Source organism: Nyctibius grandis, unplaced genomic scaffold (genome assembly GCF_013368605.1).
Source record: "Nyctibius grandis isolate bNycGra1 unplaced genomic scaffold, bNycGra1.pri scaffold_91_arrow_ctg1, whole genome shotgun sequence".
In the NCBI taxonomy this organism is placed as follows: domain Eukaryota; kingdom Metazoa; phylum Chordata; class Aves; order Nyctibiiformes; family Nyctibiidae; genus Nyctibius; species Nyctibius grandis.
The window spans coordinates 22745-50735 of record NW_027167613.1 but is presented as its reverse complement, the minus strand read 5'-3'; the positions used below and the strand labels follow the sequence as shown (position 1 = coordinate 50735).

At 70.9% G+C, this 27991-nt stretch overlaps 5 protein-coding genes across 5 annotated transcripts; 2 read left to right on the top strand and 3 right to left on the bottom strand.

Annotated features, from left to right (window-relative positions):
* Positions 1-123: 123 nt before the first annotated feature.
* Positions 124-3915, bottom strand: FBXO46 (F-box protein 46). The gene is made up of 2 exons (XM_068424860.1): positions 3855-3915; positions 124-2181 (listed from the first exon to the last, which is right to left on the bottom strand). Exon 2 carries the CDS (start codon positions 2108-2110, stop codon positions 266-268), a length of 1845 nt encoding a protein of 614 aa, XP_068280961.1. The 5' UTR covers positions 2111-2181; positions 3855-3915; the 3' UTR covers positions 124-265.
* Positions 2110-9774, bottom strand: GIPR (gastric inhibitory polypeptide receptor). Its single transcript, XM_068424869.1, has 15 exons — positions 9718-9774; positions 8870-8960; positions 8693-8800; positions 8489-8610; positions 7157-7260; positions 6931-7078; positions 6332-6491; positions 6182-6242; positions 6004-6073; positions 5830-5918; positions 5123-5261; positions 4709-4750; positions 4525-4610; positions 3855-4044; positions 2110-2181 (listed from the first exon to the last, which is right to left on the bottom strand). The coding sequence occupies exons 1-15, from the start codon at positions 9772-9774 to the stop codon at positions 2110-2112; spliced, it is 1539 nt and encodes a 512-aa protein (XP_068280970.1).
* A 3676-nt stretch (positions 9775-13450) lies between these two features.
* OPA3 (outer mitochondrial membrane lipid metabolism regulator OPA3) lies at positions 13451-14456 on the top strand. The gene is made up of 2 exons (XM_068424863.1): positions 13451-13615; positions 13872-14456. The coding sequence occupies exons 1-2, from the start codon at positions 13474-13476 to the stop codon at positions 14435-14437; spliced, it is 708 nt and encodes a 235-aa protein (XP_068280964.1). The 5' UTR covers positions 13451-13473; the 3' UTR covers positions 14438-14456.
* A 326-nt stretch (positions 14457-14782) lies between these two features.
* On the bottom strand, positions 14783-21769 carry VASP (vasodilator stimulated phosphoprotein). The gene is given in 14 exon segments (XM_068424861.1): positions 14783-15142; positions 15361-15418; positions 15507-15585; positions 15911-15956; positions 16071-16113; positions 16234-16294; positions 16387-16439; positions 16441-16497; positions 16577-16788; positions 16885-16925; positions 18465-18528; positions 18614-18782; positions 19382-19553; positions 21683-21769. Coding segments are annotated over 14 exon segments (1098 nt in total). The 5' UTR covers positions 21688-21769; the 3' UTR covers positions 14783-15104.
* A 686-nt stretch (positions 21770-22455) lies between these two features.
* Positions 22456-27991, top strand: RTN2 (reticulon 2). Its single transcript, XM_068424846.1, is given in 11 exon segments — positions 22456-22575; positions 23433-23477; positions 23574-23615; positions 23618-23972; positions 24372-24536; positions 25378-25585; positions 26091-26229; positions 26690-26759; positions 27438-27484; positions 27586-27644; positions 27767-27991. Coding segments are annotated over 11 exon segments (1275 nt in total). The 5' UTR covers positions 22456-22473; the 3' UTR covers positions 27810-27991.

Sequence of the window (27991 nt, the reverse complement as noted above, 5' to 3'; positions counted from 1 at the left end):
CCAGATGGAGATGTCACCCTCCACGGTGCCTTCACCCCAGACGGGGCCATCACCCTCCCCTGCTGCCACCCCCCCTCTCTCCACCCCCTCCACTTCGTTCCTTTTTTCTTTTTTTCCTTCAAGTTTTGGGGTTTGACGATTTTTTTTTTTTTTTTTCCACCTTCTCCTTTTCCACCTCCGCCCTTTCCAGCAACCGCCGCGGACAGCCTGCCCCCCGCCATGTCCCCAGGCTCCGCCACCACCGTCCCCGCCGGCGCTCGTCCCTTCACCTGCCGTCGTCGCGCCGGGCGGCCGGGTGTACCCAGTTGTTATCGTGCAAGCCCACCCTGCAGCCCGGCGCCTCCTTGTCGGGTCTCCGGCAGCACATCCAGTAGGATCGGCCGTAAGGCAGGTCGTGGTGGTAGGGCTTGGGGTGCCACCGGCACAGGGACACATCCCCCTTCTCGTAATGCTTCTTGCACTGCTTGCAGGGGTCGTCGCGGTAGAGGGGGTCGCGGTTCCAGCGGGAATCGGTGGCCTGCACCCCGAAGGTCTCGATGATGGACTTGAAGTAGTGGCAGGAGCACTTGAGGGCGGCCAGCGCTTGGGTGGGCAGGTAGCTGAAGATCTTCACCATGACGTGCTCCGGCAGCAGCAGCATGTACTGCCGCGGCTCCAGCAGCCGCTGGATCTTGAAGCGGATCTCCAAAAAGTCGTGGGAGACGTGGCGGTACAGCCGGCAGAGCGAGGGGTCGGCGACGGCTGACGGCTCCTCGCCAGCCTCCGCGTCCTCCGCCGCCGGCACCTCCTCGGGGACGGGCAGGAGGAAGAGCTGCCCCGGCGGTGGGTCCTCCTGCGCCGCCGCCGGCAGCCGCACCGTCTCCTCCTTCATCTTCTTGGCGCTGTCCTTGCCAAAGAAGACGCATTGGTCCACCACCCCCGTCACCACCACGTCCACGTGGAAGCCAGCGGCACAATCCCGCGCCGACGCCGATGCCCCCTCAGCGGTTCCTTCGCCCGTCTCTGGCTTGGCGGCGGTCGCCGGCCCCTCGCCGCACCCCATGTCCACGTCGGGGCCTTCCCCGTCCCCCTTGGGACCAGCGGCGGCCAGGAGGAACTCCACGTTGTTGGGCAGCGCGTCACGGGACGGGCTGATCAGCTGGTAGAGGTCACAGGTGATCTTGTCCTTGGCGCGGCCGCCGGCGTTACCGCTGCTGCTCGCCGTCCCGCAGCTCATAAAGACGCAATTGGGACGCCCGGCAGCACCCGCTTCGGCCGCGGCAGCTCCGGCGCGGGGCTCGCGGCCGCTGGAGATGCGGAAGGCGATGCGCACCTCGCCGGGACCCGGTGCCGCCGCCGCCGCCGCCGTGGAGCACTCGGCACCCGGGCGGCACAAGCCGTTGGGTCGGGCGCTGCCGTGCTCCCGCTGCCGGGACTCGAAGTGGGCGACGGCTTCGGCCACCCGGCTGCAATCGGAGCCGCCCGGCGCTTTAGTCTCACCGCCGGCCGCCTCCACGAAGACAACCGGGGCGGCGGGAGCGCCGCAGGGCCGGGGGAAGCTCTGCAACGCCAGCGCCGTCCTCTGCTCCACCAACGCCACCATCTCCGCCACCGACAGCAAGTCCTGGGCTTCGCTGGCGGCAGCGGACGGTTCGCCGGCACGCGGGCAAGCCGGGTCCCTGCTGCTGGTAGCCCATGCTGGGCTCGGCTTGCCCTTAGTGGGGTCGTGGCAGCGCCGGCGCCGCTTGGCTTTGGAGCTGTCACTGCCCCAGTTGCCCTTGACTTTCATGGTGCTGGCACGGCCGCCGGTGCTGCTGCCGGTGCTGCCGCCGCCGCACTGGTGTGCCACAAAGAAAGCCACCTTCTCCTTGGTGTTGCCCGGTTTGATGACGTACCACGTGTCCAGCAGCACCCGACCTTCCTCTGCTGACGCCGGGGGAGCCGGGGCGGCGTCGGCGGGAGCCGGCGGCGTGTTTTCGGAGGGGGCCCGCGCTCCGCCGGGCTCTTCGGTGGGACGGCAGGAGAAGGGTTTCCTGGCGGAGCCGGGTGCGGGGCATGGCTTGTTCTGGGAGTAAGTACCAAAGGGCCGCGGGCACCAGAGCTGCAGCTGCGGGAAGGCGTTGGGCTCCATCAGGGCAGCATGGCACTGCTGACGCTGCCAACGCTGCCGACGCCGCAGGCTGCCGGCGCCCGGGCCCAGGCCTGCCAGGAGAGAAAGGGGTGTTAGTGGAGCTGGCAGGGCCGGTATGGGGCTGGTGGGGACAGTATGGGGCTGGTGGGGACAGTATGGGGCTGGTGGTGATGGGGTGGGGATGGTGGGGCCGGTATGGGGCTGGTGGTCCCAGTATGGGGCTGGTGGGACCAGTACGGGGCTGGCGGGGACAGTATGGGGCTGGCAGGACCAGCATGGGGCTGGTGGTGATGGGGTGGGGATGGTGGGGCCGGTATGGGGCTGGCAGGCCCAGTATAGGGCTGGCGGGGCCAGTACGGGGCTGGTGGGCCCAGTATGGGGCTGGTGGGGCTGGTATGGGGCTGGTGGGCCCAGTATGGGGCTGGTGGTCCCAGTATGGGGCTGTTGGGACCAGTACGGGGCTGGCGGGGACAGTATGGGGCTGGCAGGACCAGCATGGGGCTGGTGGTGATGGGGTGGGGATGGTGGGGCCGGTATGGGGCTGGTGGTCCCAGTATGGGGCTGTTGGGACCAGTACGGGGCTGGCGGGGACAGTATGGGGCTGGCAGGGCTGGTATGGGGCTGGTGGTCCCAGTATGGGGCTGTTGGGACCAGTACGGGGCTGGCGGGGCCAGTACGGGGCTGGTGGTCCCAGTAGGGGGCTGCTGGGCGAGCACAGGGCTGGCAGGGGGTTACCGGGGCCACTACTGGGCCGTTCCCAGTACCGTTACTGGGCTGTACTGGGGCCACTGGGGCCGGCCCTGGGTGGTGCCCCCCGGCTCCGCCCCCCCCTGCACACTCGCCCCCCCACGCCCCGCCCCCCGCAGGACGCCCCGCCCTCACCGGCTCCTTAAAGCGGCCGCGGCTCCCGCCGCGGTGGGGCCCGCCCCCCCCCCGCCCCTTTAAGGACCGGCGGCGGCAGCCGTTTGTTGACAGGCCCTGCGCGAGGCGCCGGCCAATCAGGGAGCCGCGTTCGGGCCATGCCCATATATGGACGGCGGCAGCACGGCGGGCCGGGGGCGTGGCGGGCGGAGGGGCGTGGCCGGCGGGGGCGGGGCGGGGCCCGGTGTCCCCGCCCCCCCGCGGGCCGCGGGGACGGGAGGGGCGCGGACACGGTCCCGCGTGGCCCCGGGGGGTGCCGCCCGCCCCACATCTCCCCGGGGAGCGGGGGGGGGGACACTGCCGCGGACCCTCGTGGGTGGCGGGAGGCCGGGCCTGTCCCCGCCCAGGTGTGACACGGGGACGTCACCCCCGCCCCCCCCGCCCCCCGCGAGACACCGGGACACGCGTGTCCTCACGCGCGGCACCGGGACGCGCCCTCGGTCTCGCGCCAGGCGCGGGCAGCCCCGGCCCCGAGCGCGCGGCGCGGGCACGCGCGTCCCCGGTGCCTCAGGGCGCGGGCCCGTCCCCCCCGCGATGTGCCACGGGTGGGACGCGCCTGCCCCCCGCTGTGCCGCGGTCACGGCCCCGGCCCCCGCCGCTGTGTCACGAGTGGGAGACGCCGGTCCTCACTGTGACACGGGGACACCCCCCGCACCCCGCCTTCCCCCGGGCCCCGGCCCAGCGGCCCCGCGGCCGTTACCGAACACCGGCCCCGGCGCTCCGCTACGCCCTGGGGCGCCGCCCGCCCACGCCCACGCCCCCCCCCCCACCCCCCCCCCCCGGCCCGGGCCCCGCCCGGTGCCGCCGCCCCTCCCCCGCTCACCGGGCAGGTGCCGGGCGCGGCCGCTCCGCCTCTCCGCGCCGCTTCCGGGGTGCCCCCCGCGCATGCGCCCATCCGCCGAGCCACGCGCATGCGCCGCGCGGGGGCCGCTGGGAGCTGTAGTCCGCCGGGGCGGTGCGGGGACTCCGCGCATGCGCAGAGAGGGGCGCAGAGAGACACGCGTGGGGCGGGTCTGGGGGTGACGGGGACCGCAGCCCCGGGGTCCCGGTGACACCCCCAAGAGCCCCCAGTGCCCCCCCGGGGATTTCACAGCAGCCACGCATGGGTGTGACATGTTTCTTTAGGGTACAAAGCTGGAGACTCCGGGGGTCCCTACAGCTCCCACGCCCCCGCGACACCCCCCCAGCACCCCGACGTGTCAAGGGACCCCCTCAAGACCCCCCGACACACACCCCCCCCCCAGCACCCCACGGCATTGGGGACCCCCGGCATCACCCCACAGTGTCGGGGGATCCCCCCAAGCCCTCCTGACTCCCCCCCAGCACCCCAAGGTGACAGGGACACCCTCCCCCAGCACCCAAAGGCTTTTGGGACCCCCCCCCCCCCCCAGCACCCAAAAGTGCCGCCCCCCCCCCTCAGCAGCAGCTCTCGGCGATCGGGAGATCGGGGGGTGCCAGGCGCTGCCCCCCCACAGCCACGTAGCGGCGGGTGCCCTGGGGGGCGGCCCGGGGGGGGGCCGAGGGGGCAGGAGGCACCCAGGCGGCACCGCTGCCACCCACGCCGCACCTCCGCCTGCACCTGCGGGCACCGGGACAGGTCGCGACACATCACCCCACGTCGCGACATGACACACACACACACCCCCCCCCAGCATGTCACGACGCACCCTGACGCACCTCCTTGTTGACAAAGCAGTAGAGGATGCTGACGACGAGGCCCTGGGGGCGAGGGGGGGCACCCAGACATGTGGGTGCACATGGTCACACACGTGTGTGCACCCCCCCGGACCTGAGCACCCACCCCCTGCACCCCATTGCAGCACCTACCTCCCGCAGCCCCTCCATGGACCCCCCCCATTACTGCCCCCCCATTACACCCCCCCCAATTGCATCTCCCCCATTATAACCCCCTCATTGTGCCCCCCCATTACACCCTCACCCCATTGCAGCCCCCCCATTGCAGCAACTGCCCCATTGCAACTCCCATTGCCCCCCCCAAGCACCCCTCATTGCACCCCCTCATTGCAGGAGCATCCACCCCGTTGCACCCCCCCATTGCTCCCCCCAAGCACCCCTCATTGCCCCCCCCACCTGGGAGGAGGAGAGCAGCAGCTGCAGGCAGAGCCGCACCAGGCGCAGGGTGCCCCCCCCCTGCCCCTCGCCCACCAGCGCGAAGGCCACCTCGTGCACCCCCAGCAGTGGGATCAGCGTCAGCGTCGACCGGGCCAGCCTGCGCGGGGGGGGGGGGGGGGGGTACACTTGGGGACACCCTCAGGGACAGGGACCCCCTCGGGGACACCCCTAGGGACCCACTTGGGGATGTGGACACCCCCAGCGACCCCCTCGGGGAGGGATGGGGATGGGGATGGGGACACTCTCAGGGACTCATTTGGTGGCATTACAGGGATGGGGACACACTTGGGGATGTCACAGGACTGGGGACATGGTCAGGGACATGCTTGGGGACATTACAGGCTTGGTGACACAGTCGGGACGTTATGGGGACAGGGACATGCATGGGGATACACTTGGGGACATGCCAGGGATAGGGACACACTCAGGGACACGCCTGGGGACACTGTGGGGATGGGGACACGTGGGGCCGTGCACAGGGCACGAGGACGTTGCACGGACAGCATGGGGACACGAGGGGGACAGGGATGGGGTGTGTGACGTGTGTCCCTGCGTCCCCACTGTCCCCATGCACACCCCCCGTGTCCCCGTCTCATTGGCATCCCCGTGCCTGTCCCCAGTGTCCCCATGTCCCCCTGCACACCCCGATGTCCCCGTGTCCCCACCTGACCCTGGTGTCCCCACGGGACACCTGATGTGCCCGGACTTTGGCCACCAAGATGCGGACGATGCGCACGAACACCACGAAGTTCACCTGGGGATGGGGACACCGGTGGTGACACCCCCTGCGGTGGGGACACCGCCCCGGGGACGGCCACCCTCCTTGCGGTGTCACCCACCGCCACGGCCATCAGGATGGGACAGCGGATGATCCACCACACCGCCGCCTTCTCGTTCCTCTCCCAGCACCTGCGGGGGCGAGGGGGGCTCAGCTGAGCGTCTGGGTCCCCTGTTGGGGACATCTCAGTGTCCCCTGGGTGTGACAAAACGGGGAGGGGGAGTGTCCGGCAGCCTCACCCCTCATTCTCGTAGAGGTACCTCACCACCACCCACGGTATCACGAAGAGCACGGGGGCTCCTGGAGGGATGGGGACAAGGTTGGGGAGGGGATGTGGGGACACGTGGGGACACGGGGGGGACATGGGGGGGACACGGGGAGGGGCTCACCCCAGCCGAGGAGGAGGAAGGCGGGGAGGCAGCGCTCGCCGGAGAAGGCGGCCAGCACCAGGAGCTTGTGGAGGAAGAGCCCCTCGGCCAGCAGCCACCCGTAGTTGGCCCCCACGCAGTACTGGGTGAGAGCCTGCGCCAGCCGGCACCCGGCCACCGCCTGCCACGGGGACACCCACACCGCCACCGGGACACCGGCGTCGGGGAGGGACTGGCGTTGGGGTGGCACCAGCATCATGTTTGACCAGCATCGGGGTGGCACCAGCATCATGTTTGACCAGGATCATGGTGCCACCAGCACCGTGATGGGACCAGAATTGTGGTGCCACCAGCATCGTGGTGGAACCAGAGTCATGGTGCCACCAGCATCAGGGTGACACCAGCATCATGGTGGGACCAGAATCATGGTGGCACCAGCACCATGATGGGATCAGAGTTGTGGTGCCACCAGCATCATAGTGGCACCAGCATCGTGGTGGGACCAGCGCCCACTCTGGGGTACCCCAACCCAGCGCATCTCACCATCCTCCACCCATGGGTGCCCCTCCACCCGTGGGTACTCCCCCATGGGTGCCTCCCCGCCCCCCACGGGTGCCCACCCGCTGGCCCAGCAGCTGCAGGGGGTGCCCGGGGCCGGGGCGCAGGTGACGTTGCAGCAGCGCGTCCCGCGTCAGGATGGCGCCCGCCCGCAGCACGAAGGAGAGGAAGAGGTTGGCGTGGATGAAGTTGCGGGTGCAGCGCAGGCGCCTGCAGGGACGAGGGGTGGCTGGTGGCAGCGCCCACGGGTGCCCCGCCAGCACCCAGGGGTGCCCCCCGGTGCGGTACCTGAAGAGCAGGAGCAGCAGCAGCGCCAGGAGGAGGGCGACGAGGGAGAGGGAGTAGCCAACGGTGTAGAGGAGACGGAACTGCTCCAGCAGCCAGGCCTGCCGCTGCGGGGACAGGGGACACGGGGGGACACGGGGGTGGCACCGCGCCGGGAGGTGGCACAGGGCATGGCGTGGGGCAGGGTGGCGTGGGGCAGGGTGGTGCGGCGCAATGCAGCAGAGCACAGGGCAACACGGCACAGCACGGTGCAACGCGGCATGGCACGGCGCATGGCACTATGTGACATGGCACAACACGGCACAGCATGGTGCAACACGGCACGGCACGGTGCAACACAGCACAACATGGCATGGCACAGTGCAACATGGCATGGCACGGTGAACAGCACGGTGCAACACGGCACAGCACAGCCCAGCGCATGTCACGACACGGCACGACCCAGCGCAGCCCAGCAGCTCCCGGCACAGCGCACGCTGCAGCGCAGCCCGACGGCACGTGGCACGGCACAACGTGGGGTACGGCACGTGTCAGCCCGGCGTGGTGCAGACCCCGGCGTGGCACAGGGCACAGCACGGGGCATGGCATGGCACGGCTCAGGGCACAGCACAGCACGGGGCACAGCGCAGCGCAGCGTGGCACAAGGAAAGGCACGGGGCATGGCACGGTGCACGACGCAGCACAGCATGGCACAGCGTGGCACAGTGTGGCACAGGGCATAGCACAGCGTGGCACGGTGCACGACAGCGTGACGTGGCACAGGGCATGGCGTGGGGCACGGCACAGCACAGCACAGCACGGGGCACAGCGCAGCACAGCGTGGCACAAGGAAAGGCACGGGGCATGGCACAGTGCACGACGCAGCACAGCATGGCACAGCGTGGCACAGCGTGGCACAGGGCAGAGCACAGCGTGGCACGGTGCACGACAGCGTGACGTGGCACAGGGCATGGCGTGGGGCATGGCATGGGGCACGGCACAGGGCACGGCACAGGGCACAGCACGGTGCATGGCAGGACACAGCGTGGCACAGCACGGTGCAGGGCACGGCACGGCACAGCACAGCATGGCACGATGCACAGCAGAGCGTGGCACAGCAGAGTGACACATCCCAGCATGGCATCTCCCGGCATGGCCCAGCATGGCACGGCACAGCACCCTGCGGCATGGCACCCCGCAACACGGCACGGCACGGCACAGCACAGCACCCCGCAACACGGCACAGCACAGCACCCCGCAGCATGGCACAGCATGGCACGGCACAGCACCCCACGACACGGCACCACGCAGCACGGCATGGCACGGCTCGGCACGGCACGGCCCCCGGGCCCCCACCTGCAGCGGCTGCTCCTGTGCCAGGTCCTCGCACTGCGAATGGTCCCGCCAGGGACGCCCCGTCTCGTCGGTCACCCACCGCCCGTCGGGTCCGCAGCGCCGAGCCACCACCCCGCCCTGCACTGGGCACCCCGTCCCGTCACTCCTCGGCACCCAGGGGCACCCACCGGCCCCCCGGGGCGGGTGCCACCCCCCTCCTGTTACCTCGGTGGTGCCAGGGCAGGTACCAGGGGCAGGGGACGGTGACGGTGCTGTTGGGGGCTGCGTCCCCCCAGCAGGCGTACATGTCAAAGCTGCGGTTGCAGACAGGTCCTGGGGGGGTGGGAGGGGGTCAGGGTGTCCCCAGTGTCCCCCCAGTGTCCCCAACCCATCCCCACTCACCGGGTGCTGGGGGGTCAAGGTGCAGGCGCAGCTCACAGGCGCGCCGGTACTCGTGCCAGGCGGCCAGCGTGGCCTGGGCTGAGCGCTCCTCCTGCAAGGGGACACCGTGGGGACACTGCAGGGGGGCCACCGTGGGGCCGCCACCATGGGGACACCACCACTGGGGTCACCACATTGGTGCAACCACCATGGGACCATCACCATGGGGACACCACCATGGGGACACCACCATGGGGACACCACCATGCAGCCACCACCATGGGGCTACCGCCACTGGGATCACCGCTACCAGGGTCACCACCATGGGGCTACCAGCATGGGCACACCACTGTGGGGTGACCACCACTGAGGTCACCACATTGGGGCCAACACCATGGGGCCACTACCACTGAGGTCACCGCCATGGGGACACTATGACCGGGGTCAATATCTTGGGGCCACCACCACATGGACACCACCCATGGGGCAACCACGATGGGGCAACCACGATGGGGCCACCATGGCTGAGGTCACCTCCATGGGGACACCACCATGGGGACACCACCATGGGACCACCATGACTGGGATCACCACCATGGGGACACCACCATGGGACCACCATGACTGGGATCACCTCCATGGGTTCACCACCATGGGGCCACCATGACTGGGGACACCACCATGGGGCCACCATGCTCCTGGGGTGGAGGTCCTGGAGGTGGCAGCTGGGGGGGGTGGCCCTGGTGGGGTGGGGGTCCCGACGAGGCAATGGGAGGGTCCTGGGGGGTCCCAGCAGTGGCAGTGGGGGGGTCCCAGGGTGTGGGAGGACCCCAGGGGTGATGTTGGGGTGGGTCCTGGGGGGGTCTCACCTCTGCCTCACGCCGGACTCGGCTGAGCAGGGCGGGGGCCGCAGCCCAGTGGCCCATGACGCCGCTGGCAGCTGCTGGGGGATGGTTACCGGGGGGCACTGGATGGGACGGGGGTACCGGTGTGTCCCCCCCGTTAACGGCGCGGCCACCCCCCCCACCCTCGGTGATGCCCGTTCCTCCCGGTGCCACCTCGGTGTCTCTTGTCCCCCCTCCAGTGTTCCCTGTCCCTCCCCCCGGTGCCCCTTGTCCCTCCCGGTGTCCCGGGTCCCCCACGCGTGTCCCCCGCTGCCCCCCAAAGTGCCCCCATGTCCCCTCCGCTTCACCCCGACGCCGCCCGACACCTCCCGGGTGATGCCGGGGCCGCCCGGTGCCACCTCCGCTGTCCCTTGCCCCCCCCCGGTGTCCCGGGTCCCCCCCACGCGTGTCTCCCCGCTGCCCCTCTGTCCCCTACGCTTCACCCCGACACCCCCGCGAGCCCCACCGGTGCCCTCCGCCTCCCCCGGACCCTCCCGGTGCCCCCCGACGCCTCCCCCCGGGACCCCCGGTACCGGCTCGGCGTGGGGCTCCGCCGCCCTCGGGGCACCGGCACCGGCTCCGGCGGCACCGCCCCCGGGAAGGGCGGGGGCACGGCGGGGGGGTACCCGGGGGGGGCTCAGTCGGAGCAACGTGACCCGGTGGTAGCGTGGAGCCTGGCCCACGTCTTGGGTGGGGGGATCCTGCAGGCTGCCCCACACGTCCCGGGGCTCCAGGGTCACCCGGGAGGGGTCCCGGGTCACCCACGGGGCACCAGCATCACCCACGGGTGCTCCAGGGTCACCCACGGGTGCTCCAGGGTCACAGAAGGGGCTCCAGCATCACCCACGGGTGCTCCAGCATCACCCAGGGGGTTCCAGTGTCACCCAGGGGGGTCCAGTGTCACAAATGGGAGCTCCAGTGTTATCCAAGTGGGCTCCAGTGTCACCCAGGGGGGCTTCGGTGTTCCCTACACCTGTTCCAGTGTCACCCCGGGGGCTCCAGTGTCACCCAGGGGAGCTTCAGTGTCCCCTATGCTTGTTCCAGTGTCACCCAGGGGTCTCCAGCATCACCCATGGGTGGGCCAGTGTCTCCTACGGGTGCTCCAGCATCACCTGGGAGTGCTCCAGTGTCACCCACGAGTGCTCCAGTGTCACCGAAGGGGGTCTAATGTCACCCACGTGGACTTTAGTGTCACCCAGGGGTGCTCCAGTGTCATCCAGGGGGTTCCAGTGTTTCCCACGAGTGCCCCAGCATCACCCAGAGGTGCTCCAGTGTCACCCAGGGGGTGCCAGTGTCACCCACGGGTGGTCCAGCATCACCCACGGGTGGTCCAGTGTCACCCACGAGTGCTCCAGTGTCACAGAAGGGGCTCCAGCATCACCCACGAGTGCCCCAGTGTCACCTGAGGAGCTCCAGCATCACCCACAGGTGCTCCAGCATCACCCAGGGGGTGCCAGTGTCACCCACGGGTGGTCCAGTGTCACCCAGGGGAGGTCCAGTGTCACACATGGGAGCTCCAGTGTCACCCACGAGTGCTCCAGTGTCGCAGAAGGGGCTCCAGCATCACCCACGAGTGCCCCAGTGTCCCCTGAGGAGCTCCAGCATCACCCACAGGTGCTCAAGCATCACCCAGGGGGTGCCAGTGTCACCCACGGGTGGTCCAGTGTCACCCAGGGGGGTCCAGTGTCACACATGGGAGCTCCAGTGTTACCCAAGTGGGCTCCAGTGTCATCCAGGGGGGTCCAGTGTCACCCACGGGTGCTCCAGTGTCACCCAGGGGGGTCCAGTGTCACACATGGGAGCTCCAGTGTTACCCACGGGTGCTCCAGTGTCACCCAGGGGGGTCCAGTGTCACCCACGGGTGCTCCAGTGTGACAGAAGGGGCTCTAGCATCACCCACAGGTGCTCAAGCATTACCCAGGGGGTGCCAGTGTCACCCAGGGCGGTCCAGTGTCACCCACGAGTGCTCCAGCGTCACCCACGAGTGCTCCAGTGTCACTTGAGGAGCTCCAGCATCACCCACAGGTGCTCAAGCTTCACCCAGGGGGTGCCAGTGTCACCCACGGGTGGTCCAGTGTCACCCAGGGGAGGTCCAGTGTCACACATGGGAGCTCCAGTGTTACCCAAGTGGGCTCCAGTGTCACCCACGAGTGTCCAGTGTCACCCACGGGTGCTCCAGTGTCATCCACGAGTGCTCCAGTGTCACAGAAGGGGCTCCAGCATCACCCACGAGTGCCCCAGTGTCACCTGAGGAGCTCCAGCATCACCCACAGGTGCTCAAGCATCACCCAGGGGGTGCCAGTGTCACCCACGGGTGCTCCAGTGTCACACATGGCACCTCCAGTGTCACCCAGGAGTGTCCAGTGTCACCCGGGGGTGCTCCAGTGTCACCCAGGGGGGTCCAGTGTCACACATGGGAGCTCCAGTGTTACCCAAGTGGGCTCCAGTGTCACCCAGGGGGGTCCAGTGTCACCCACGGGTGGTCCAGTGTTACCCAAGTGGGCTCCAGTGTCACCCACGGGTGCTCCAGCATCACCCACGAGTGCCCCAGTGTCACCTGAGGAGCTTCAGCATCACCCACAGGTGCTCAAGCATCACCCAGGGGGTGCCAGTGTCACCCACGGGTGCTCCAGTGTCACCCAGGGGAGCTCTAGTGTTACCCAAGTGGGCTCCAGTGTCACCCAGGAGTGTCCAGCATCACCCACGGGTGCTCCAGCATCACCCACAAGTGCTCCAGTGTCACAGAAGGAGCTCCAGCATCACCCACAGGTGCTCAAGCATCACCCAGGGGGTGTCAGTGTCACCCACGGGTGCTCCAGTGTCACCCAGGGGGGTCCAGTGTCACACATGGGAGCTCCAGTGTTACCCAAGTGGGCTCCAGTGTCACCCACGGGTGCTCCAGTGTCACCCAGGGAGGTCCAGTGTCACCCATGAGTGCTCCAGTGTCACCCAGGAGTGTCCAGTGTCACCCAGGGGTGCTCCAGTGTCACAGAAGGGGCTCTAGCATCACCCACAGGTGCTCAAGCATCACCCAGGGGGTGCCAGTGTCACCCAGGGGGGTCCAGTGTCACCCACGAGTGCTCCAGCATCACCCACGAGTGCCCTAGTGTCACCTGAGGAGCTCCAGCATCACCCACAGGTGCTCAAACATCACCCAGGGGGTGCCAGTGTCACCCACAGGTGGTGCAGTGTCACCCAGGGGAGGTCCAGTGTCACACATGGGTGCTCCAGTGTCACCCAGGGGGGTCCAGCATCACCCATGGGTGCTCCAATGTCACACATGGGAGCTCCAGTGTCACCCAGGGGGGTCCAGTGTCACCCACGAGTGCTCCAGTGTCACAGAAGGGGCTCCAGCATCACCCATGGGTGCTCCAGCATCACCCAGGGGGTGCCAGTGTCACCCAGGGGGGGTCTAGTGTCACAAATGGGAGCTCCAGTGTCACCCAGGGGTGTCCAGTGTCACCCACGAGTGCTCCAGTGTCACCCACGGGTGCTCCAGTGTCACCCGGGGGGGTCCCAAGGTCACCCAGGGGTGTCCAGGGCCACCCGTGGGTGCCCCGACGCGCGAGGGTCCCTGCGCACCGATGGGGGGGGGGGGCGCGTCCCGGCGGCGGGAGGGGGCGTGGCCGACAGAGGAAGAACACGCCCCCCCCCGCCCCGCCGCCGCCGCCGCCGCCGCTCTCCCCGCCCCTCCCCGCGTCGCGCGGCGGTGACGTCGCGGGGGCGCGCGCGCGGCGGAGGATGGTGGCGGGCGCGTTCCCGCTGGCCAAGCTGCTGACGCTGGGCGCGCGCCAGCTGAGCCGCCCCCTGGCGGCGCGCATCAAGGCCGGGGCGCGCGCCAGCCCCTTCTTCCGCGCCTACATCTGCCTCCCGCCCGCGCAGCGTGAGTGCGGGGCGGGGGGGGGGACACCGGGAGGAGGCGGGGGGGGGGCACCGGGAGGGGAGGGGCATGGGGGGGGGGGAAGGACACCGGGAGGGGAGGAGCATGGGGGGGGAAGGACACCGGGAGGGGAGGGGCACGGGGGAGGGCACAGCGTGGGGGACATGTCGGTGACAGACGGGGGACACGCGGGGGCGGGGGGGGCCTCGCCGGTGCCCCGCCGCTCCCTGCCGGTCCCCCCCCCCCCTCGCCCCCGCAGTGTATCACTGGGTGGAGATGCGCGCCAAGATGCGGCTGATGGGCTTCCGCGGCGCCGCCGTGAAGCCGCTGAACGAGGAGGCGGCGGCGGAGCTGGGCGCGGAGCTGCTGGGGGAGGCGATCGTGTTCGGCGTGGGCGGGCTCTGCCTCTACCTGGAGTACGCGCGGCAGGCGGGGCAGGCGCGGCGGCGGGAGGAGGAGCAGGCGGCGGCGCTGCGGGACGTGGCCGAGCGCCTGGAGCGGCTGCAGCGGGAGCTGGACGCCGTGGCGGCGCGCCTGCCGCCGGGACACGGCCCCGACGGGCCTGGGAACGCCCCCGCCGGGCCTGGCCACGGCCCCAACGGCTCCGGGAACGCCGCCAACGGCTCTGGGAACGCCCCCGACGGCTCCGGGAACGCCGCCAACGGCTCTGGGAACGCCCCCGACGGCTCCGGGAACGCCCCCGACGGGCCTGGCCACGGCCCCAACGGCTCCGGGAACGCCCCCGACGGGCCTGGCCACGGCCCCAACGGCTCCGGGAACGCCCCCGCCGGGCCTGGCCACGCCCCCGGTGGCCCCGGCCATTAAAGTGCCCTCGTGCTCCTTCCCGCCGGCGCTTTCCTTTGGGGGCGGGGCTTGGTGGAGGGGGCGGGGCCACAACTCTGTGCCTGGGCTGTGATTGGTGGGGAGCTGCGTGGGGCGGGGCGATGGTGAGTGGGCGGGGCTTGTCTCCCGCGGGGGTCCCAGACACGTGCCCATTAAAGCGAAGCGAAGCCCCCGCTGTCCCTGTCATTGCTGTGACCGGGGGGGGGGGGGGGGGGGGGGTGGCAGTGACCCCCCCACGGGTGGGTGACGGGGCCCCCCCATGGGTGACACGGGCGTCACGTATAAAACAACGGCGTTTATTCGTGGCAGGGGAGGGGGACACCCCACCCTCCCCCCCCCCAAAAAAAAAAAAAAAAGGTGAAAAACGCAAAAGTGGCATAAAAAAAAAACCCGGGGAAGGGGGGTAAGGGGGGGGCACCCCTCATTTTCCCTCCCCAAGTATAAAAAAAAGGGTGTCCCCAAACTGGCAGTGAAGGGGTGCACAGTGCGGGGGGGCTGCATCGGCCCCCCCCAGCCGGTAAGGCACAGCCTGGGGGGGTCCAGCTCAGAGCCACCCCCCAGAGCGATGTGGGGGGGAGTAAAGGGGGGAATTGGGGGAACAGCCCCCCCCCCCCCATCCACACCCATCTTGAGGGGGCTGGGGGGGGGTTTAGGGTGCGTTCCTCTTCCGCAGCTCCACCACAAATGCTGGGGGGGGGGGAATGAAGCATCAGGGAGGGGTCCCCCCATTACCCCCCCATGGAGCCCCTCCAGAGGGCTCCCCCCTCCCCTATTGCCCCCACCCCCTAATGCCCTATTCCCCCCCTTGTCCCCTGAGCCCACTCCTTGCCCATGGCCCCCCCCCGTGCCCCATGCCCCCCCCCAGTGCCCCATGGCCCCCCCCCAATACCCCATGCCCCCCTCACCCTCAATGATCTCCTCCTTCATCTTCTGCAGCTCTCTCCGCACCTCCTCCAGCAGCTCCTGGGGGGGGGGGGGGACGAAGGGGTGAGGGGATTTGTGGGGACCCCCCATGACCCCCCCACCCCAGACCGTCCCCCGACCCCGGTACCTGTTTGATTCGCTCCAGGTCAGGCTCGTCAGCGGGGCCGGGGGGGTCGGCGGGGGCAGCTGGAACGGCCGACTTCATCCTGGGGGGGGGGGACAGAAAAAGGTTGGGGACCCCCCCACAGACCCCTCTGGGTGCCCCCCATCTTGTGTCTTGGGTACTCCCCACCCTGCCTGACCCCCCCATCCCAGCAGCTGCCCCCCAAATCCTCCTCTAAGGGTCCTGGGGACCCCCCAGCACCCCAACCCCCCCTCCATGGGCCCCCCAAACCCCCCCCGGGGTTGACAGCTCTCTCCGTTCCAGCATCTCCCCCCCCAAATCCTCCTCTAAGGGTCCTGGGGACCCCCCCAGCACCTCAACCCCCCCTCCATGGCCCCCCCAAAGCCCCCGTCCCCCCCCCAACTCACCTGGGCAGCGTGGAGCTGCCCTTCTCCCAGGGCCTCCGCGCCGGCTCTGCGGGGAGAGGGCGGTGGGTGAGGGGGGTCCCGGCCCCCCAGACCCCCAAACCCTCCCGGTTCCCCCAAAGGAGCCCCCCCAAGCCCCCCCCCAACTACATTTGCCACTCACCCGCGGGCTGCCCCGGGGTCCTGGTGCCCGGCTCCGCCTCGTCCTGCGGGGACAGAGGGAGGGGTCGGGGCAGGGGGGGACACAAGGGGAAGGGGGGGGCACGCAGAGCACCCCTCCAATGGGGGGGACCCCAAAAGTGCTATTTTGAGGGGGGGGCACTCACGCTGGTGGCGTCCTCGTCCCTCTTTGGCGCTGGCTTGTCCCCTTGCAGGGTGGCTTTCCTCCTGGGGGGGGATGAGGGGGGGGTCAGCGTGGGCACAGGGGCGCCCCCGCCTTGTGGGGGGCTGCTGGGCAGAGTGGGGTACCCCCCCCTCACCGTCGGGCCAGCATGGCGCTCATCTCCTCCATCAACCCCCCCCCCCGCCCCCCCGCGGGCACCTTCGCCCTTGGGGGGTGCAGGGGGGGGCCCCGCACCCGGTGCCTCGTCCTGCCAGGAGAAAGGGGGTGATGCAGAGCCCCCCCCCGATTATTGCCCCTCCCTGCAATCGTGCCCCCCCGCCCCTCACCTTGCCGACTTTCCTGAGTTTAGCCCCCGCGATGGCGGCGGCCAGGCCAGAGCCCCCCCCGGGCCCCCCCCCGGCAGCACCCGCTGCCACCGGCAAGGGGGGGGCCGCTGGGACCCCCGTGGCTGGCGGGGGGCCGGGGGGTGGGGGGGGCCCCGGGGGCGGTGGGGGGCCGGGGGGCGGTGGGGGGCCTCCAGTGGGTGTGACCTGGGTGCCTGGGGAGGGGGAAAGGGGTTTAGGGGGGGGTCTGGAGGGGGAGGCTCCATCCCCAGTGTTGGGGGGAGTCAGCCTTGGACCCCCCCGTCACCCACCTGCAGCCGCCACGCGGTGCTCGGGCTCCTCCAGCGCCTGCCTGGGGGGGAAAGGGTCAGCACCCACAGCCCCCCGTGGGCACAGGGACCCCCCCCCAGCACCCACAGCCCCCCCATGGGCACGGGGACACCCCCAGCACCCACAGCCCCCCATGGGCACCGGGACACCCACAGCCTCCCATGGGCACGGGGACCCCCACAGCACCCACAGCCCTCCATGGGCACCGGGATCCCCCCAGCACCCACAGCCCCCCCATGGGCACAGGGACCCCCCCCAGCACCCACAGCCCCCCATGGGCACGGGGACCCCCCAGCACACACAGCCCTCCATGGGCACCAGGACCCCCCCCCAGCACCCACAGCCCCCCATGGGCACGGGGACACCCACAGCACCCACAGCCCCCCATGGGCACAGGGACCCCCCCCAGCACCCACAGCCCCCCATGGGCACGGGAATGCCCCCCCCAGCACCCACAGCCCCCCATGGGCATGGGGAACCCCCCCAGCACCCACAGCCCCCCCCATGGGCACAGGGACCCCCCCCAGCACCCACAGCCCCCCATGGGCACGGGGAACCCCCCCCCCCCCCAGCACCCACAGCCCTCCATGGGCATGGAGACCCCCCCCCCAGTACCCACAGCCCTCCATGGGCACGGGAACGCCCCCCCCAGCACCCACAGCCCCCCATGGGCATGGGGAACGCCCCCCAGCACCCACAGCCCCCCATGGGCATGGGGAACCCCCCCCCCCCAGCACCCACAGCCCCCCATGGGCACCGGGACCCCCCCCAGCACCCACAGCCCCCCATGGGCACGGGGACCCCCCCCCAGCACCCACAGCCCCCCATGGGCATGGGGACCCCCCCCCAGCACCCACAGCCCCCCATGGGCACCGGGACACCCACAGCCCCCCATGGGCACGGGGACCCCCCCCAGCACCCACAGCCCCCCATGGGCACCGGGACACCCACAGCCCCCTCATGGGCATGGGGACCCCCCCCCCAGCACCCACAGCCCCCCATGGGCACGGGGACCCCCCCCCAGCACCCACAGCCCCCCATGGGCATGGGGAACCCCCCCAGCACCCACAGCCCCCCCCATGGGCACGGGGATCCCCCCAGCACCCACAGCCCTCCATGGGCACAGGGACCCCCCCCAGCACCCACAGCCCCCCATGGGCATGGGGAACCCCCCCCCAGCACCCACAGCCCCCCGTGGGCACGGGGCCCCCCAGCACCCACAGCCCCCCATGGGCATGGGGAACCCCCCCAGCACCCACAGCCCCCATGTACGGGGACCCCCCCCCAGCACCCACAGCCCTCCATGGGCACCGGGATCCCCCCAGCACCCACAGCCCCCCCATGGGCACAGGGACCCCCCCCAGCACCCACAGCCCCCCATGGGCACGGGGACACCCACAGCACCCACAGCCCCCCATGGGCACCGGGACACCCACAGCCTCCCATGGGCACGGGGACCCCCCCCCCAGCACCCACAGCCCCCATGGGCATGGGGAACCCCCCCAGCACCCCAACATCACGGTGCCCCCCCCCAACATCCCCCAGTTCGGGGGTCCCCCACCTCTCCTGCTGCTCGGGCTCCTCTGGAGCGGAGCCATCGGGCTCTGGCCAGGACAGCGGGGTGCCTGGAGGGGGGGGAGACACAAGGCAAGGCTGTGGGGTCAGGCCCCCCACGGGTGCCCCCCGTGACCCCCCCCCCCCCATACTCACCCTCCTCCAGTGCCTGCAGGGCGCGCAGGACGGCGGCGGCGAAGAGGGCGGCCTCGCGGGGGGCCCCGAAGCTGAGCCCCCAGACCCGGCGGGCCTCCCGCCACTGGTGGAACTGGGGGGTGGCCTGGCTGTAGCGCAGCCCCCTCCCCAGCGGGCAGTTCAGCACCACCTGCGGGCACCCACAGGCGTGGGGGGCAGCCCCGCAGAGCCCCCCCCGTACCCACGGGTGCCCCATAGAGCATCCCCACGCTTTGCATCGCCCCGTAGCCTCTACAGCACCCTACAGTGCCCCACGTTCATCCTATACCCAGTGTTGACCCATAGACCCCCCCCATACCCATGGGACCCCCACAGAGCCCCCCCATACCCATGGGGCCCCCATAGAGGCCCCCCTGTACCCATGGGTCCCCTGCAGAGACCCCCATGCCTATGGGTCCCCTATAGAGGCCCCCCCATACCCATGGGTCCCCCGCAGAGACCCCCCATACACATGGGGCCCCCATAGAGAACCCCACAAACCCACGGGTGCCCCATAGAGCATCCCCATACTCAGCATTGCCCCATAGCCCCCCCCTGCACCCATGGGTGCCCCCTAGCCCCCCCCTGCTGTGTTCACCCATAACCCCTACCCCCATGGGTGCCCCATGCCCAGTGTTACCCCATAGCCCCCCCCCCCATCATCTTCAGTATTACCCCATAGTCCCCCGCACCCAGGGCTGCCCCTTCACCCCCCCCCGCACCCATGGGTGCCCCCCCAGGCACCCTCACCTGCTGGTCAGGCTGCATCTTGCGCCCCACCAGGCGGAAGGTGTTGGCGCCGGGGTGGTGGTAGAGCTGGACGCAGCTGAGGGTCTGGGGACCCCCACCCGCCGCCACCCACTGCTTGTGGGTGTCGTCGTAGAGCAGCACCGCTGCCCGGGCGCTGCACAGCACCGTCTCGCTGCAGGGGGGGCAACGCTGGGTGGGCACCCCCGGTATGGGCACCCCCCGGTACAGGCATCTCCCCACAGGGTGGGACCCTCTGGGTGCTGGACCCCCCAGCCTGGGGACCCCTGGGTGCAGGGGGTGCTGGTGTGGGGATCTGGGGACCACCTGGGTGGTGGACCCCCAGCCTGGGGACCCCCTGGGTGCAGGGGGTGCTGGTGTGGGGAGCTGGGGACCACCTGGGTGCTGGACCCCCCAGCTTGGGGACCCCCTGGGTGCAGGGGGTGCTGGTGTGGGGATCTGGGGACCCCTGGGTGCTGGACCCCCAGTTCAGGGACCCCTGGGTGTAGGGGGTGCTGGTGTGGGGAGCTGGGGACCACCTGGGTGGTGGACCCTCAGCCTGGGGACCCCTGGGTGTAGGGGGTGCTGGTGTGGGGATCTGGGGACCGCCTGGGTGCTGGACCCCCCAGCCTGGGGACCCCCTGGGTGCAGGGGGTGCTGGTGTGGGGATCTGGGGACCACCTGGGTGCTGGACCCCCCAGCTTGGGGACCCCTGGGTGTAGGGGGTGCTGGTGTGGGGAGCTGGGGACCACCTGGGTGGTGGACCCCCCAGCTTGGGGACCCCCTGGGTGCAGGGGGTGCTGGTGTGGGGATCTGGGGACCCCTGGGTGCTGGACCCCCCAGTTCAAGGACCCCTTGGATGTGGGAACCCCCTTTACAGGGACCACTCAGGTTTGGGACCCCCAGAGCTGAGGACCCCCATGCGTGGGGACGCCCTGGGGTGGGGAGGCCCATGGGTGCCGGCCCCCCCTTTCCTGAGCACCCAACCCACAAGCGCACCCCAACACCCCCCCCCCCCCCCCCCTTTTTCCTTCCTCTTCTCCACGGGGGCCCCGTCCCTCCCCCACTTCCTTATGGGGGGGCCCAGGCGTCCCAGCGCTGCCCCTGCCCCCGCGCGGGACATCCGGGGGGGGGGCACGCGTGGGGGGGGGGCGTGTGTTTATGTAGGACCGACCAGAACCCCCCCCATAGGGAAACTGAGGCGGGGAGGGGGGGCAGCACCCGTGGGAAGGGGGACCCACGGGCCAGGTGTCCCCGCTGTCACCCCCCCCCCGGGGGTCCCACCCATCACCGGGGCGGCTCCCAGTGTTCCCAGTGCCTCCGGTACCAGTTCCCGGTGCTCCACAGTGGCCCCGGTGCCAGTTCCCAGTGCTCCCCAGTACTCCCAGTGCTCCCCAGTGCCAGCTCCCGGTGCTTCCCGGTACCCCCAATGTCTCCAGCACCAGTCCCCGGTGCTCCCCAGTTCACTCAATACCAGTTCCCGGGGCTTCCCAGTTCTCCCTAGTGCCCCCAGTGCTCCCGGTGATTCCCGGTGCTCCGACTACCCCCCGGTGCCAGCTCCCAGTGCCCCCTGGTGCTCCCGGTGACAGTTCCCAGTGCTCCCCGGTACCCCCAGTGCTCCAGATACCCTCCCATACCAGTTCCCGGTGCCGCCCAGTGCCCCCAGTGTCAGTTCCCAGTGCTGCCCTGTGCCGCCCAGTGACCCCAGTGCCAGCTCCCAGTGCTTCCCGGTGCCGCCCAGTGACCCACCCCAGTGTCAGTTCCCAGTGCTGCCCTGTGCCGCCCAGTGCCCCCAGTGCCAGCTCCCGGTGCTTCCCGGTGCTGCCCAGTGCGCCCAGTGCCTGCTTCCCTGTGCTGCCCAGTGACCCCAGTGCCAGCTCCCGGTGCTTCCCGGTGCTGCCCAGTGACCCCAGTGCCAGCTCCCCGTGCTTCCCGGTGCTGCCCAGTGCCCCCGGTGCCAGCTCCCGGTGCTTTCCGGTGCTGCCCAGTACCCCCAGTGTCAGTTCCCAGTGCTTCCTGGTGCTGCCCAGTGCCCCCAGTGCCAGCTCCCGGTACTCCCGGTGCCCCCAGTGTCAGTTCACGGTGCTTCCCGGTGCTGCCCAGTACCCCCAGTGCCAGCCCCCGGTGTTCCCGGTGTCCCCAGTGTCAGTTCCCGGTGCTGCCCAGTACCCCCAGTGCCAGTCCCCGGTGTACCCGGTGCCCCCAGTTTCAGTTCCCGGTGCTTCCCGGTGCTGCCCAGTACCCCCAGTGCCAGCTCCCGGTGCTTCCCGGTGCGCCCCGGTGCCCCCCGCCCCGGCCGCTCACCTCATGCTGGCCGCGGTGGCGACGCGCTGGGGCCGGGCCGGGCCCTTCCGGTGCCGGCGGGGGGGGGAAAGGACCGGCCGGTCCTGGCCCGCGGCCACGCCACGCCCCCGCGAGGTCCCGCCCCTCCCGGTAACGGCGGAGAGGTGCCCCCCCGCTTTCTTAAAAGGGCAACGCATCCGAGGAGGGGCGGGTGCCCAGTACCCCCAGTGCCCCCCAGTGCCCCCCCCAGACCCTCCCCAGTGTCCACCCGTTGTCCCCCAAAGCTCTCCAGTTCCGGGGACTGAGGGCACTAAGAGAGTACTGGGGGCACTGGGAGGTACTGGGGAGGCTCTGGGAGGGTACTGGGGGCTCTGGAAGATATTAGGGGGCTCTGAGAGGGTCCTGGGGGGCACTGGGAGGTACTGGGGGGCTCTGGAAGGGCAATGGGGGGCTCCGAAGTGATACTGGGGGCTCTGGGGAGCACTGGGGGGCTGTGGGAGAGCGTTGGGGGACTTTGACAGGTACTGGGCGGCACTGGGGCATACTGGGGGAGTCTTGAAGGTTCTGGGAGGCTCTGGGGGCTCCGAGGGGTACTGGGGGGCTCCGGTGCCCGGTGCCAGATCCCGGTGCCCGGTTCCCGGTGCCAGTTCCCGGTGTCGGTGCCCGGTATCCGGTGCCCGGTTCCCGGTTCCCGGCTCTCCGGTGCGGCCCCGCCCCGAGCCCCGCCCGCAGCCGCCCCGCCCCCGCCGCCGCCGCCGCCGCCGCCCTTTGTCCGCCGCCGCCGCCGCGGGCCCCGCCATGGCGCCGCGGTGATGCGCGGCGGGGCCGGCCCGGGGGCTGCGGGGCCGAGGGCAACCGGGAGCCCCATGCGGGGGCCGCCGCCATGGGGCAGGTCCTGGGCTTCGCCCACTGCAGTACGCGCCGGGAACCGGGAACCGGGAGGGGCGGCGGCACCGGGAGGGGCCGGGGGTAGAGGTACCGGGGGTGGCCGGGGGATGAGGGAACCGGGAGGGTCCGGGGATGGACATGTCCGGGGCGGCGGCACCGGGAGGGGCCGAGGATGGAGGTACCGGGGATGGAGGGACCGGGAGTGGCCAGGGATGGGGGCACCGGCGGATGGAGGTACAGGGAACGGGGTAGCGGGAGTGTTCGGGCATGAGGGTACTGGGGATGGGGGTACCGGGGGATGGAGGTACCGGGGAGGGGGCACTGGGAGGGACTGGGAATGATGAACCGGGATGGAGGCACCGGGAATGGTGTAGCGGGAGTGGTCGGGGATGTGGGAACCGGAGAAGCACGGGGGATGGGGGTACCGGGGATGGGGCACCGGGAGTGGCCGCGGATGGAGGCACCGGGATGAGGGAACAGGGATGGAGGGACCGGGGATGGGGAAGCGGGAATGGGGGTACTGGGAGCGGCTGGGAATGGGGGCACCGGGCTGGCGTACCCGGGCTGGGGGTACGGGGAGGGACCGGGGATGGGGGCACCGGGAGCGGCTGGAGATGAGGGTACCCAGGCTGGGGCCCCGGGAGGTCCGAGGACGGAGGCACCGGGATTACCGGGGGACAGGGACACTGGGGACGGGACACCGGGGCAGGGCGTGTCGGGGGGCATACCGGGGGGCTATAGGGACCGGGAGGGTAGGAGCAGGTTTAGGGGAGCACCGTGCACCGAGGGGACCCGAGTGCTGGGGGGGGCAACAGGGACGTGGGGAGGGGGCAGGGGCACGAGGGGGGGGCCCACGTCCCCCCATCCCTCTGCCCCCCCCCAGAAGAGGCTCCGTCCACGGCCTCCACCACGCCGGACTCCACGGAGGGTGAGCGGGGCCGAGCCCCCTCCCGGTTTGGGGTGCAACGCGGGCATGGGGGTGCCCCGACCCCCCCCTTGACCCCCCCCAAACCCCCCCCCCAAGGTGGCAACGAGGAGTCGGACTTCCCCGAGCTGCAGGAGGCACCGGAGCCCCCAGAGGAGGAAGAGGAGGATGAGGATGAAGACGGAGCGACAGCGGCGGGGGGGGGAGCCCGGGGACCCCCCCGGGAACTCACCTTCTCCTACATCGCCTTTAGCGGGGGGGGTCCCCCCAACGAGCCGGGACCCCGCTGCCGCCGGGACTCCCGCCGGGGACGCCCCCCCCGCCTGAGCTCGGGGCCCCCCGGCGGGTCCCCCCGGGGGCCGGACCCCCGCTCGGCTGCCAGGGCCCCCCCCAAGCGTCCCGAGGAGCCCCCGGCCCCTCCCGAGGGGCAGCTGGAGGTGGGGGGGGCCCTGCCACTGTTGGGGGGTCCTGAGGCTGAGGACACCCTGACGAGTCTGGGTATGGGGGGTGATGGGGGGCCATGGGGGGGGCGGGGTGATGGAGGTCCCTGGGGGGGGCAGTTCGGGGTGATGGGGGTCCCTGGGGGGGTCCTGGGGCACCATGGGCGGGTTGGGGGTCAGGAGAGGGTCGCTGGGAGGTCTTGGGGCAATGGGGCGTCCCCAAGGGGGGCTGGGGGCGATGAGGGGTCCTGAGGCACCCGAGGGGGGGGGACTGGGGGCGATGGGGGGGTCGCAGGGTACCCAAGGCGGGGCTGGGGGCTATGGGGCGTCCCGAGGGGCTGTCCGGGCAATGGGGGGTCCCCGGGGGGGGGTCGGGGCCATGGGGGTCCCGGGACACTCTTTCGGCCACCCCGGAGCCCCCTGACCCCCCCGCCCCACTCCCTTCCCTGTCCCGCAGCAGCAGCGCCCGCGGGTCCCCCCCCGCCCGCACTCCCCATCCCGCCCGCAGGGGGCGCCCCACGCCCGCCCCCCCCGGAGCCCCCCCCGGAGCCCCCCCCAGTCCCGGAGCCGCCCCCGGCGCCCCCCGACCAATCACCGAGCCCGCCGGGAGCTGATGTCCTGGGTGAGCGGCCAATCAGGGCCTCGGGGCACGGCGGGGGGGGGGGCCGGGGGGGCCCAGGCGTCCCGTGTCAGGGTGGCCCCGGGCGTCCGGGCGGGATTGGTGGCTAAAAATAGGGGTGACCCCCCCCAAAGTGTCCCCAACCCCCCCAGGAGCACCCGCGGGAGCCATGGAGGGCCAAGGTGGGTGCGGGGGGCACCCATGGAGGCGGGGGGGGGCACCCCGGGGGGGTGGGGTGGGTGCTCCCCCTCCCCGCATCTGGGGCTGTCACTCAGGGTGGGGACAGCTGGGTGCTGGGAGGGGGGGAGCTGGGGGGGCATGGGAGCACTGGGAGCACCCAGGGGGCTCTGGAGAGGGTACTGGGAGGCACTGGGGGGGGGGCATGGGGGTTCTGGGAGCACCCAGGGGGCTCTGGGAGGCACTGGGGGGTGGGCATGGGGGCTCTGGGACCACCCAGAGGGCTCTGGAGTGGGTACTGGGAGGCACTGGGAGGGGCTCTGGGAGCACTGAGGAGGCTCGGGGGGGGGTGTTACTGGGAAGTACTGGAGGGAAACTGGGGCACTGGGGAACATTGAGGGGCACTGGGAGTACTAGAGGGGCTCTGGAGGGGGTACTGGATGGCACTGGGAGGCTCTGGGAGGGATACTGAGAAGCACTGGGGGGCTCTGGAGGATACTGGGTGGCACGGGGGGGCTCTGGAGGATACTGGGTGGCACTGGGGGGCTCTGGGAGGGATACTGAGAGGCACTGGGGGGCTCTGGAGGATACTGGGTGGCACTGGGAGTCTCTGGAGGTGATACTGGGCGGCACTGGGAGCCCTGGGCACAGCACGGTGTCCCTGCAGTGTGGGAGCTGCTGTACTGGCGGGCGCCGGGGCGGTCGGCGCTGGCACTGGTGGGGGCCCTGGGCACCCTGGGGTGCCTGGCGCGGTTCAGCGCCGTCAGCGTGGGCGCCTACGGGGCGCTGGCCGTGCTGGGTGTCACCCTGCCCCTGCGCCTGCACCGCGCTGCCCTGCGCGCCCTGCGCCGCCACCCGCCCGAGCCCCCCGGCCGGTGAGTGACACGACGGGGACCCTCCCGGTGCCATCGCTGTCACCCTCCCGGTGCCATCCCCTGCCTGTCCTACTGCCTGTCACCATCCCCGCGGTGTGAGGTGGCACCGCTGTCCCTGTGGCACCGGGTGCCCGTGCCAACCTTGTCCCTATGGGGCGGCCCTGCCATCCCTGTGCCCTCGCCCTGGGTGGCCCCGATGTCCCTGTCCCCATGGCATGGGGTGGCCCTGTCATCCCTGTCCCCATCCTACAGAGTCTCCCTGCCATCCCTGTCCCCACGGCATGAGGTGTCCCTGCCATCCCTGCGCCCTTGCCCTGGGTGGCCCTGATGTCCCTGTCCCCATGGCATGGGGTGGCCCTGCCATCCCTGTGTCCACCCCATGGCATGTCCCTGCCATCCCCATCCCCACACAACAGGCTGTCCCTGTTGTCCCCGTCCCCACAGCCATCCTTGCTGTCCCTGCGGACCCCGTCCCCAGCCCACGCCTGTCCCTGTCCCCACGCAGGGCACAGCCGGAGGGGACCGTGGGGCTGAGCCCCGAGGAGCAGCAGCGCTGGGCCCGGCGCCTGGCCCGGCACCTCGTCGCCGCCACCCGCACCCTCGCCCGCCTCTTCCTTGTCCACAGCCTCCTCGAGTCCCTCAAGGTGACCGTCACCCTGCATGGGGGGCGAGGGGGCATGGGGGGCATTGAGGGCAGGGGGGACATAGGGGGTATGGGGATACGGGGGACATGGGGGGCAAGGGGGGCACTGGGGGCACTGGGGGACACCTGGGTCATGGGGGGCACTGAGGGCATGGGGACACCAGGGGCATGGGGGACACTGGGAGCCACTGGGGGCACAGGGGATGTGGGGGGCATGGGGGACACCGGGGACACGAAGGACACCGGGGGCATGGGGACACTGGGGGCACAGGGGACATGGAGGACACTGGGGGCATGGAGACACCGGGGCATGGGGGTACAGAGGACACTGAGGGACAGGGGGACATGAGGTGCCCCACAGGCACAAGGGCACGGGCGGTACTGGGGACATGGGGCATGAGGACGTTGGTGGCTTGGGGGACAGCCGGGACGGTGACGGTGACACCGGGCTCTGTCTGCAGTTCGCCTTCTTGTTCTACCTGCTGACCTACGTGGGGGCCGTCTGCAACGGGCTGACGCTGCTGGGAGTGGGTACGGCACCGGGATGGGGACAGGGATGGCACGGGGACGGGGACAGGGGTGGCATGGGGACGGGATGGGGACAGGGCATTGGCCTGGGAGACAAGTGACATGGGATGGGGACAGGGACATGGGATGGGGCATGGGGACAGGGACATGGGATAGGGAACAAGGGATGGGGACAGAGCACAGGGGATGGGGCACGGGGATGGGGACAGGGATGGCACCGGGATGGGGACAGGGATGGCACGGGGATGGGGACAGGGATGGCACGGGGACGGGGTCAGGGGCAGCATGGGGACGGGATGGGGACAGGGAATTGGCATGGGAAACAAGTGACATGGGATGGGGACAGGGACATGGGATGGGGGACAGGGGATGGGGACAGAGCACAAGGGATGGGGCACAGGGATGGGGACAGGGGACAGCGTGGGGCCGGGGGACAGGCACAGGGACAGTGGGTGGCATGGGGACAGGGTGTGGATACAGCTGGGGGACGAGGGCACAGGCGCAGGGGACATGACTAGTGCCTGGGGATGGCACAGGGATGGGGACAGCGTGGGGATGGGGGACACCATGGGGACAGGGGAGTGAGCATGGGGACAGCCTGGGGACAGGGGGTGTGGTACAAGGACAGGGGATGGGGGGGACAGGACGGGGACCTGGCCTGACGCGGTGCTCCCTGCCCAGGCGTCATCTGTGCGTTCACCTTCCCCGTGCTCTACCGGCACTACCAGGTACGGGGACGCAGGGGGACACGGGGGTCCGGGGAGGGTCGAGGGGTGCCCCTCTGCCCCCCCACGTCCCCGGTTGCTCCCCACGTCCCCGATGTCCCCAGGCCCAGATCGACCAGTACGTGAGTCTGGTGAGGAACCACCTGAGTCACCTCCGAGCCAGGTGAGGGCAGCCCCTGCCCCCCGTACCCCACCCCTGCCCCTGGGGACCCCAAACCCCACCCAGGGGAGCCCCCGGGGGGTCTTGGGGTGTCCCGACCCCCCCCAACTCCCCTCTGCCCCCAGGATCAAGGCCAAGCTCCCAAGTGCCAAAGTGAAGCCGCAGTGACGCCCTGTCCCCCCCCCCGAGGTGACAGCTTGGGGGGGAGGTGACTGGGGTCCCCCGACGTCCCCCCACCCTGTGTGCGTGGGGGGGTCACTTTGGGGGAGGCGGGGGTCGTGTGTGTCCCCCCCGTGTCCTCCCCCTGCCCTGCGTGGAGGGGTCTCACTTTAATAAAAACTCTTGTGACA

Excerpts from the sequence above, each read along its gene's own strand:
- GIPR (XM_068424869.1), bottom strand. The coding sequence starts at position 9,774 with ATGGGCCACTGGGCTGCGGCCCCCGCCCTGCTCAGCCGAGTCCGGCGT. Across the intron at positions 8,611-8,692 it reads CCTGCCCTGGCACCACCGAG|TGCAGGGCGGGGTGGTGGCT; the intron begins GTAACAGGAGGG and ends CGGGGTGCCCAG. Across the intron at positions 5,919-6,003 it reads CCATCCTGATGGCCGTGGCG|GTGAACTTCGTGGTGTTCGT; the intron begins GTGGGTGACACC and ends CCCCATCCCCAG.
- FBXO46 (XM_068424860.1), bottom strand. The coding sequence starts at position 2,110 with ATGGAGCCCAACGCCTTCCCGCAGCTGCAGCTCTGGTGCCCGCGGCCC.
- OPA3 (XM_068424863.1), top strand. The coding sequence starts at position 13,474 with ATGGTGGCGGGCGCGTTCCCGCTGGCCAAGCTGCTGACGCTGGGCGCG. Across the intron at positions 13,616-13,871 it reads CTGCCTCCCGCCCGCGCAGC|TGTATCACTGGGTGGAGATG; the intron begins GTGAGTGCGGGG and ends TCGCCCCCGCAG.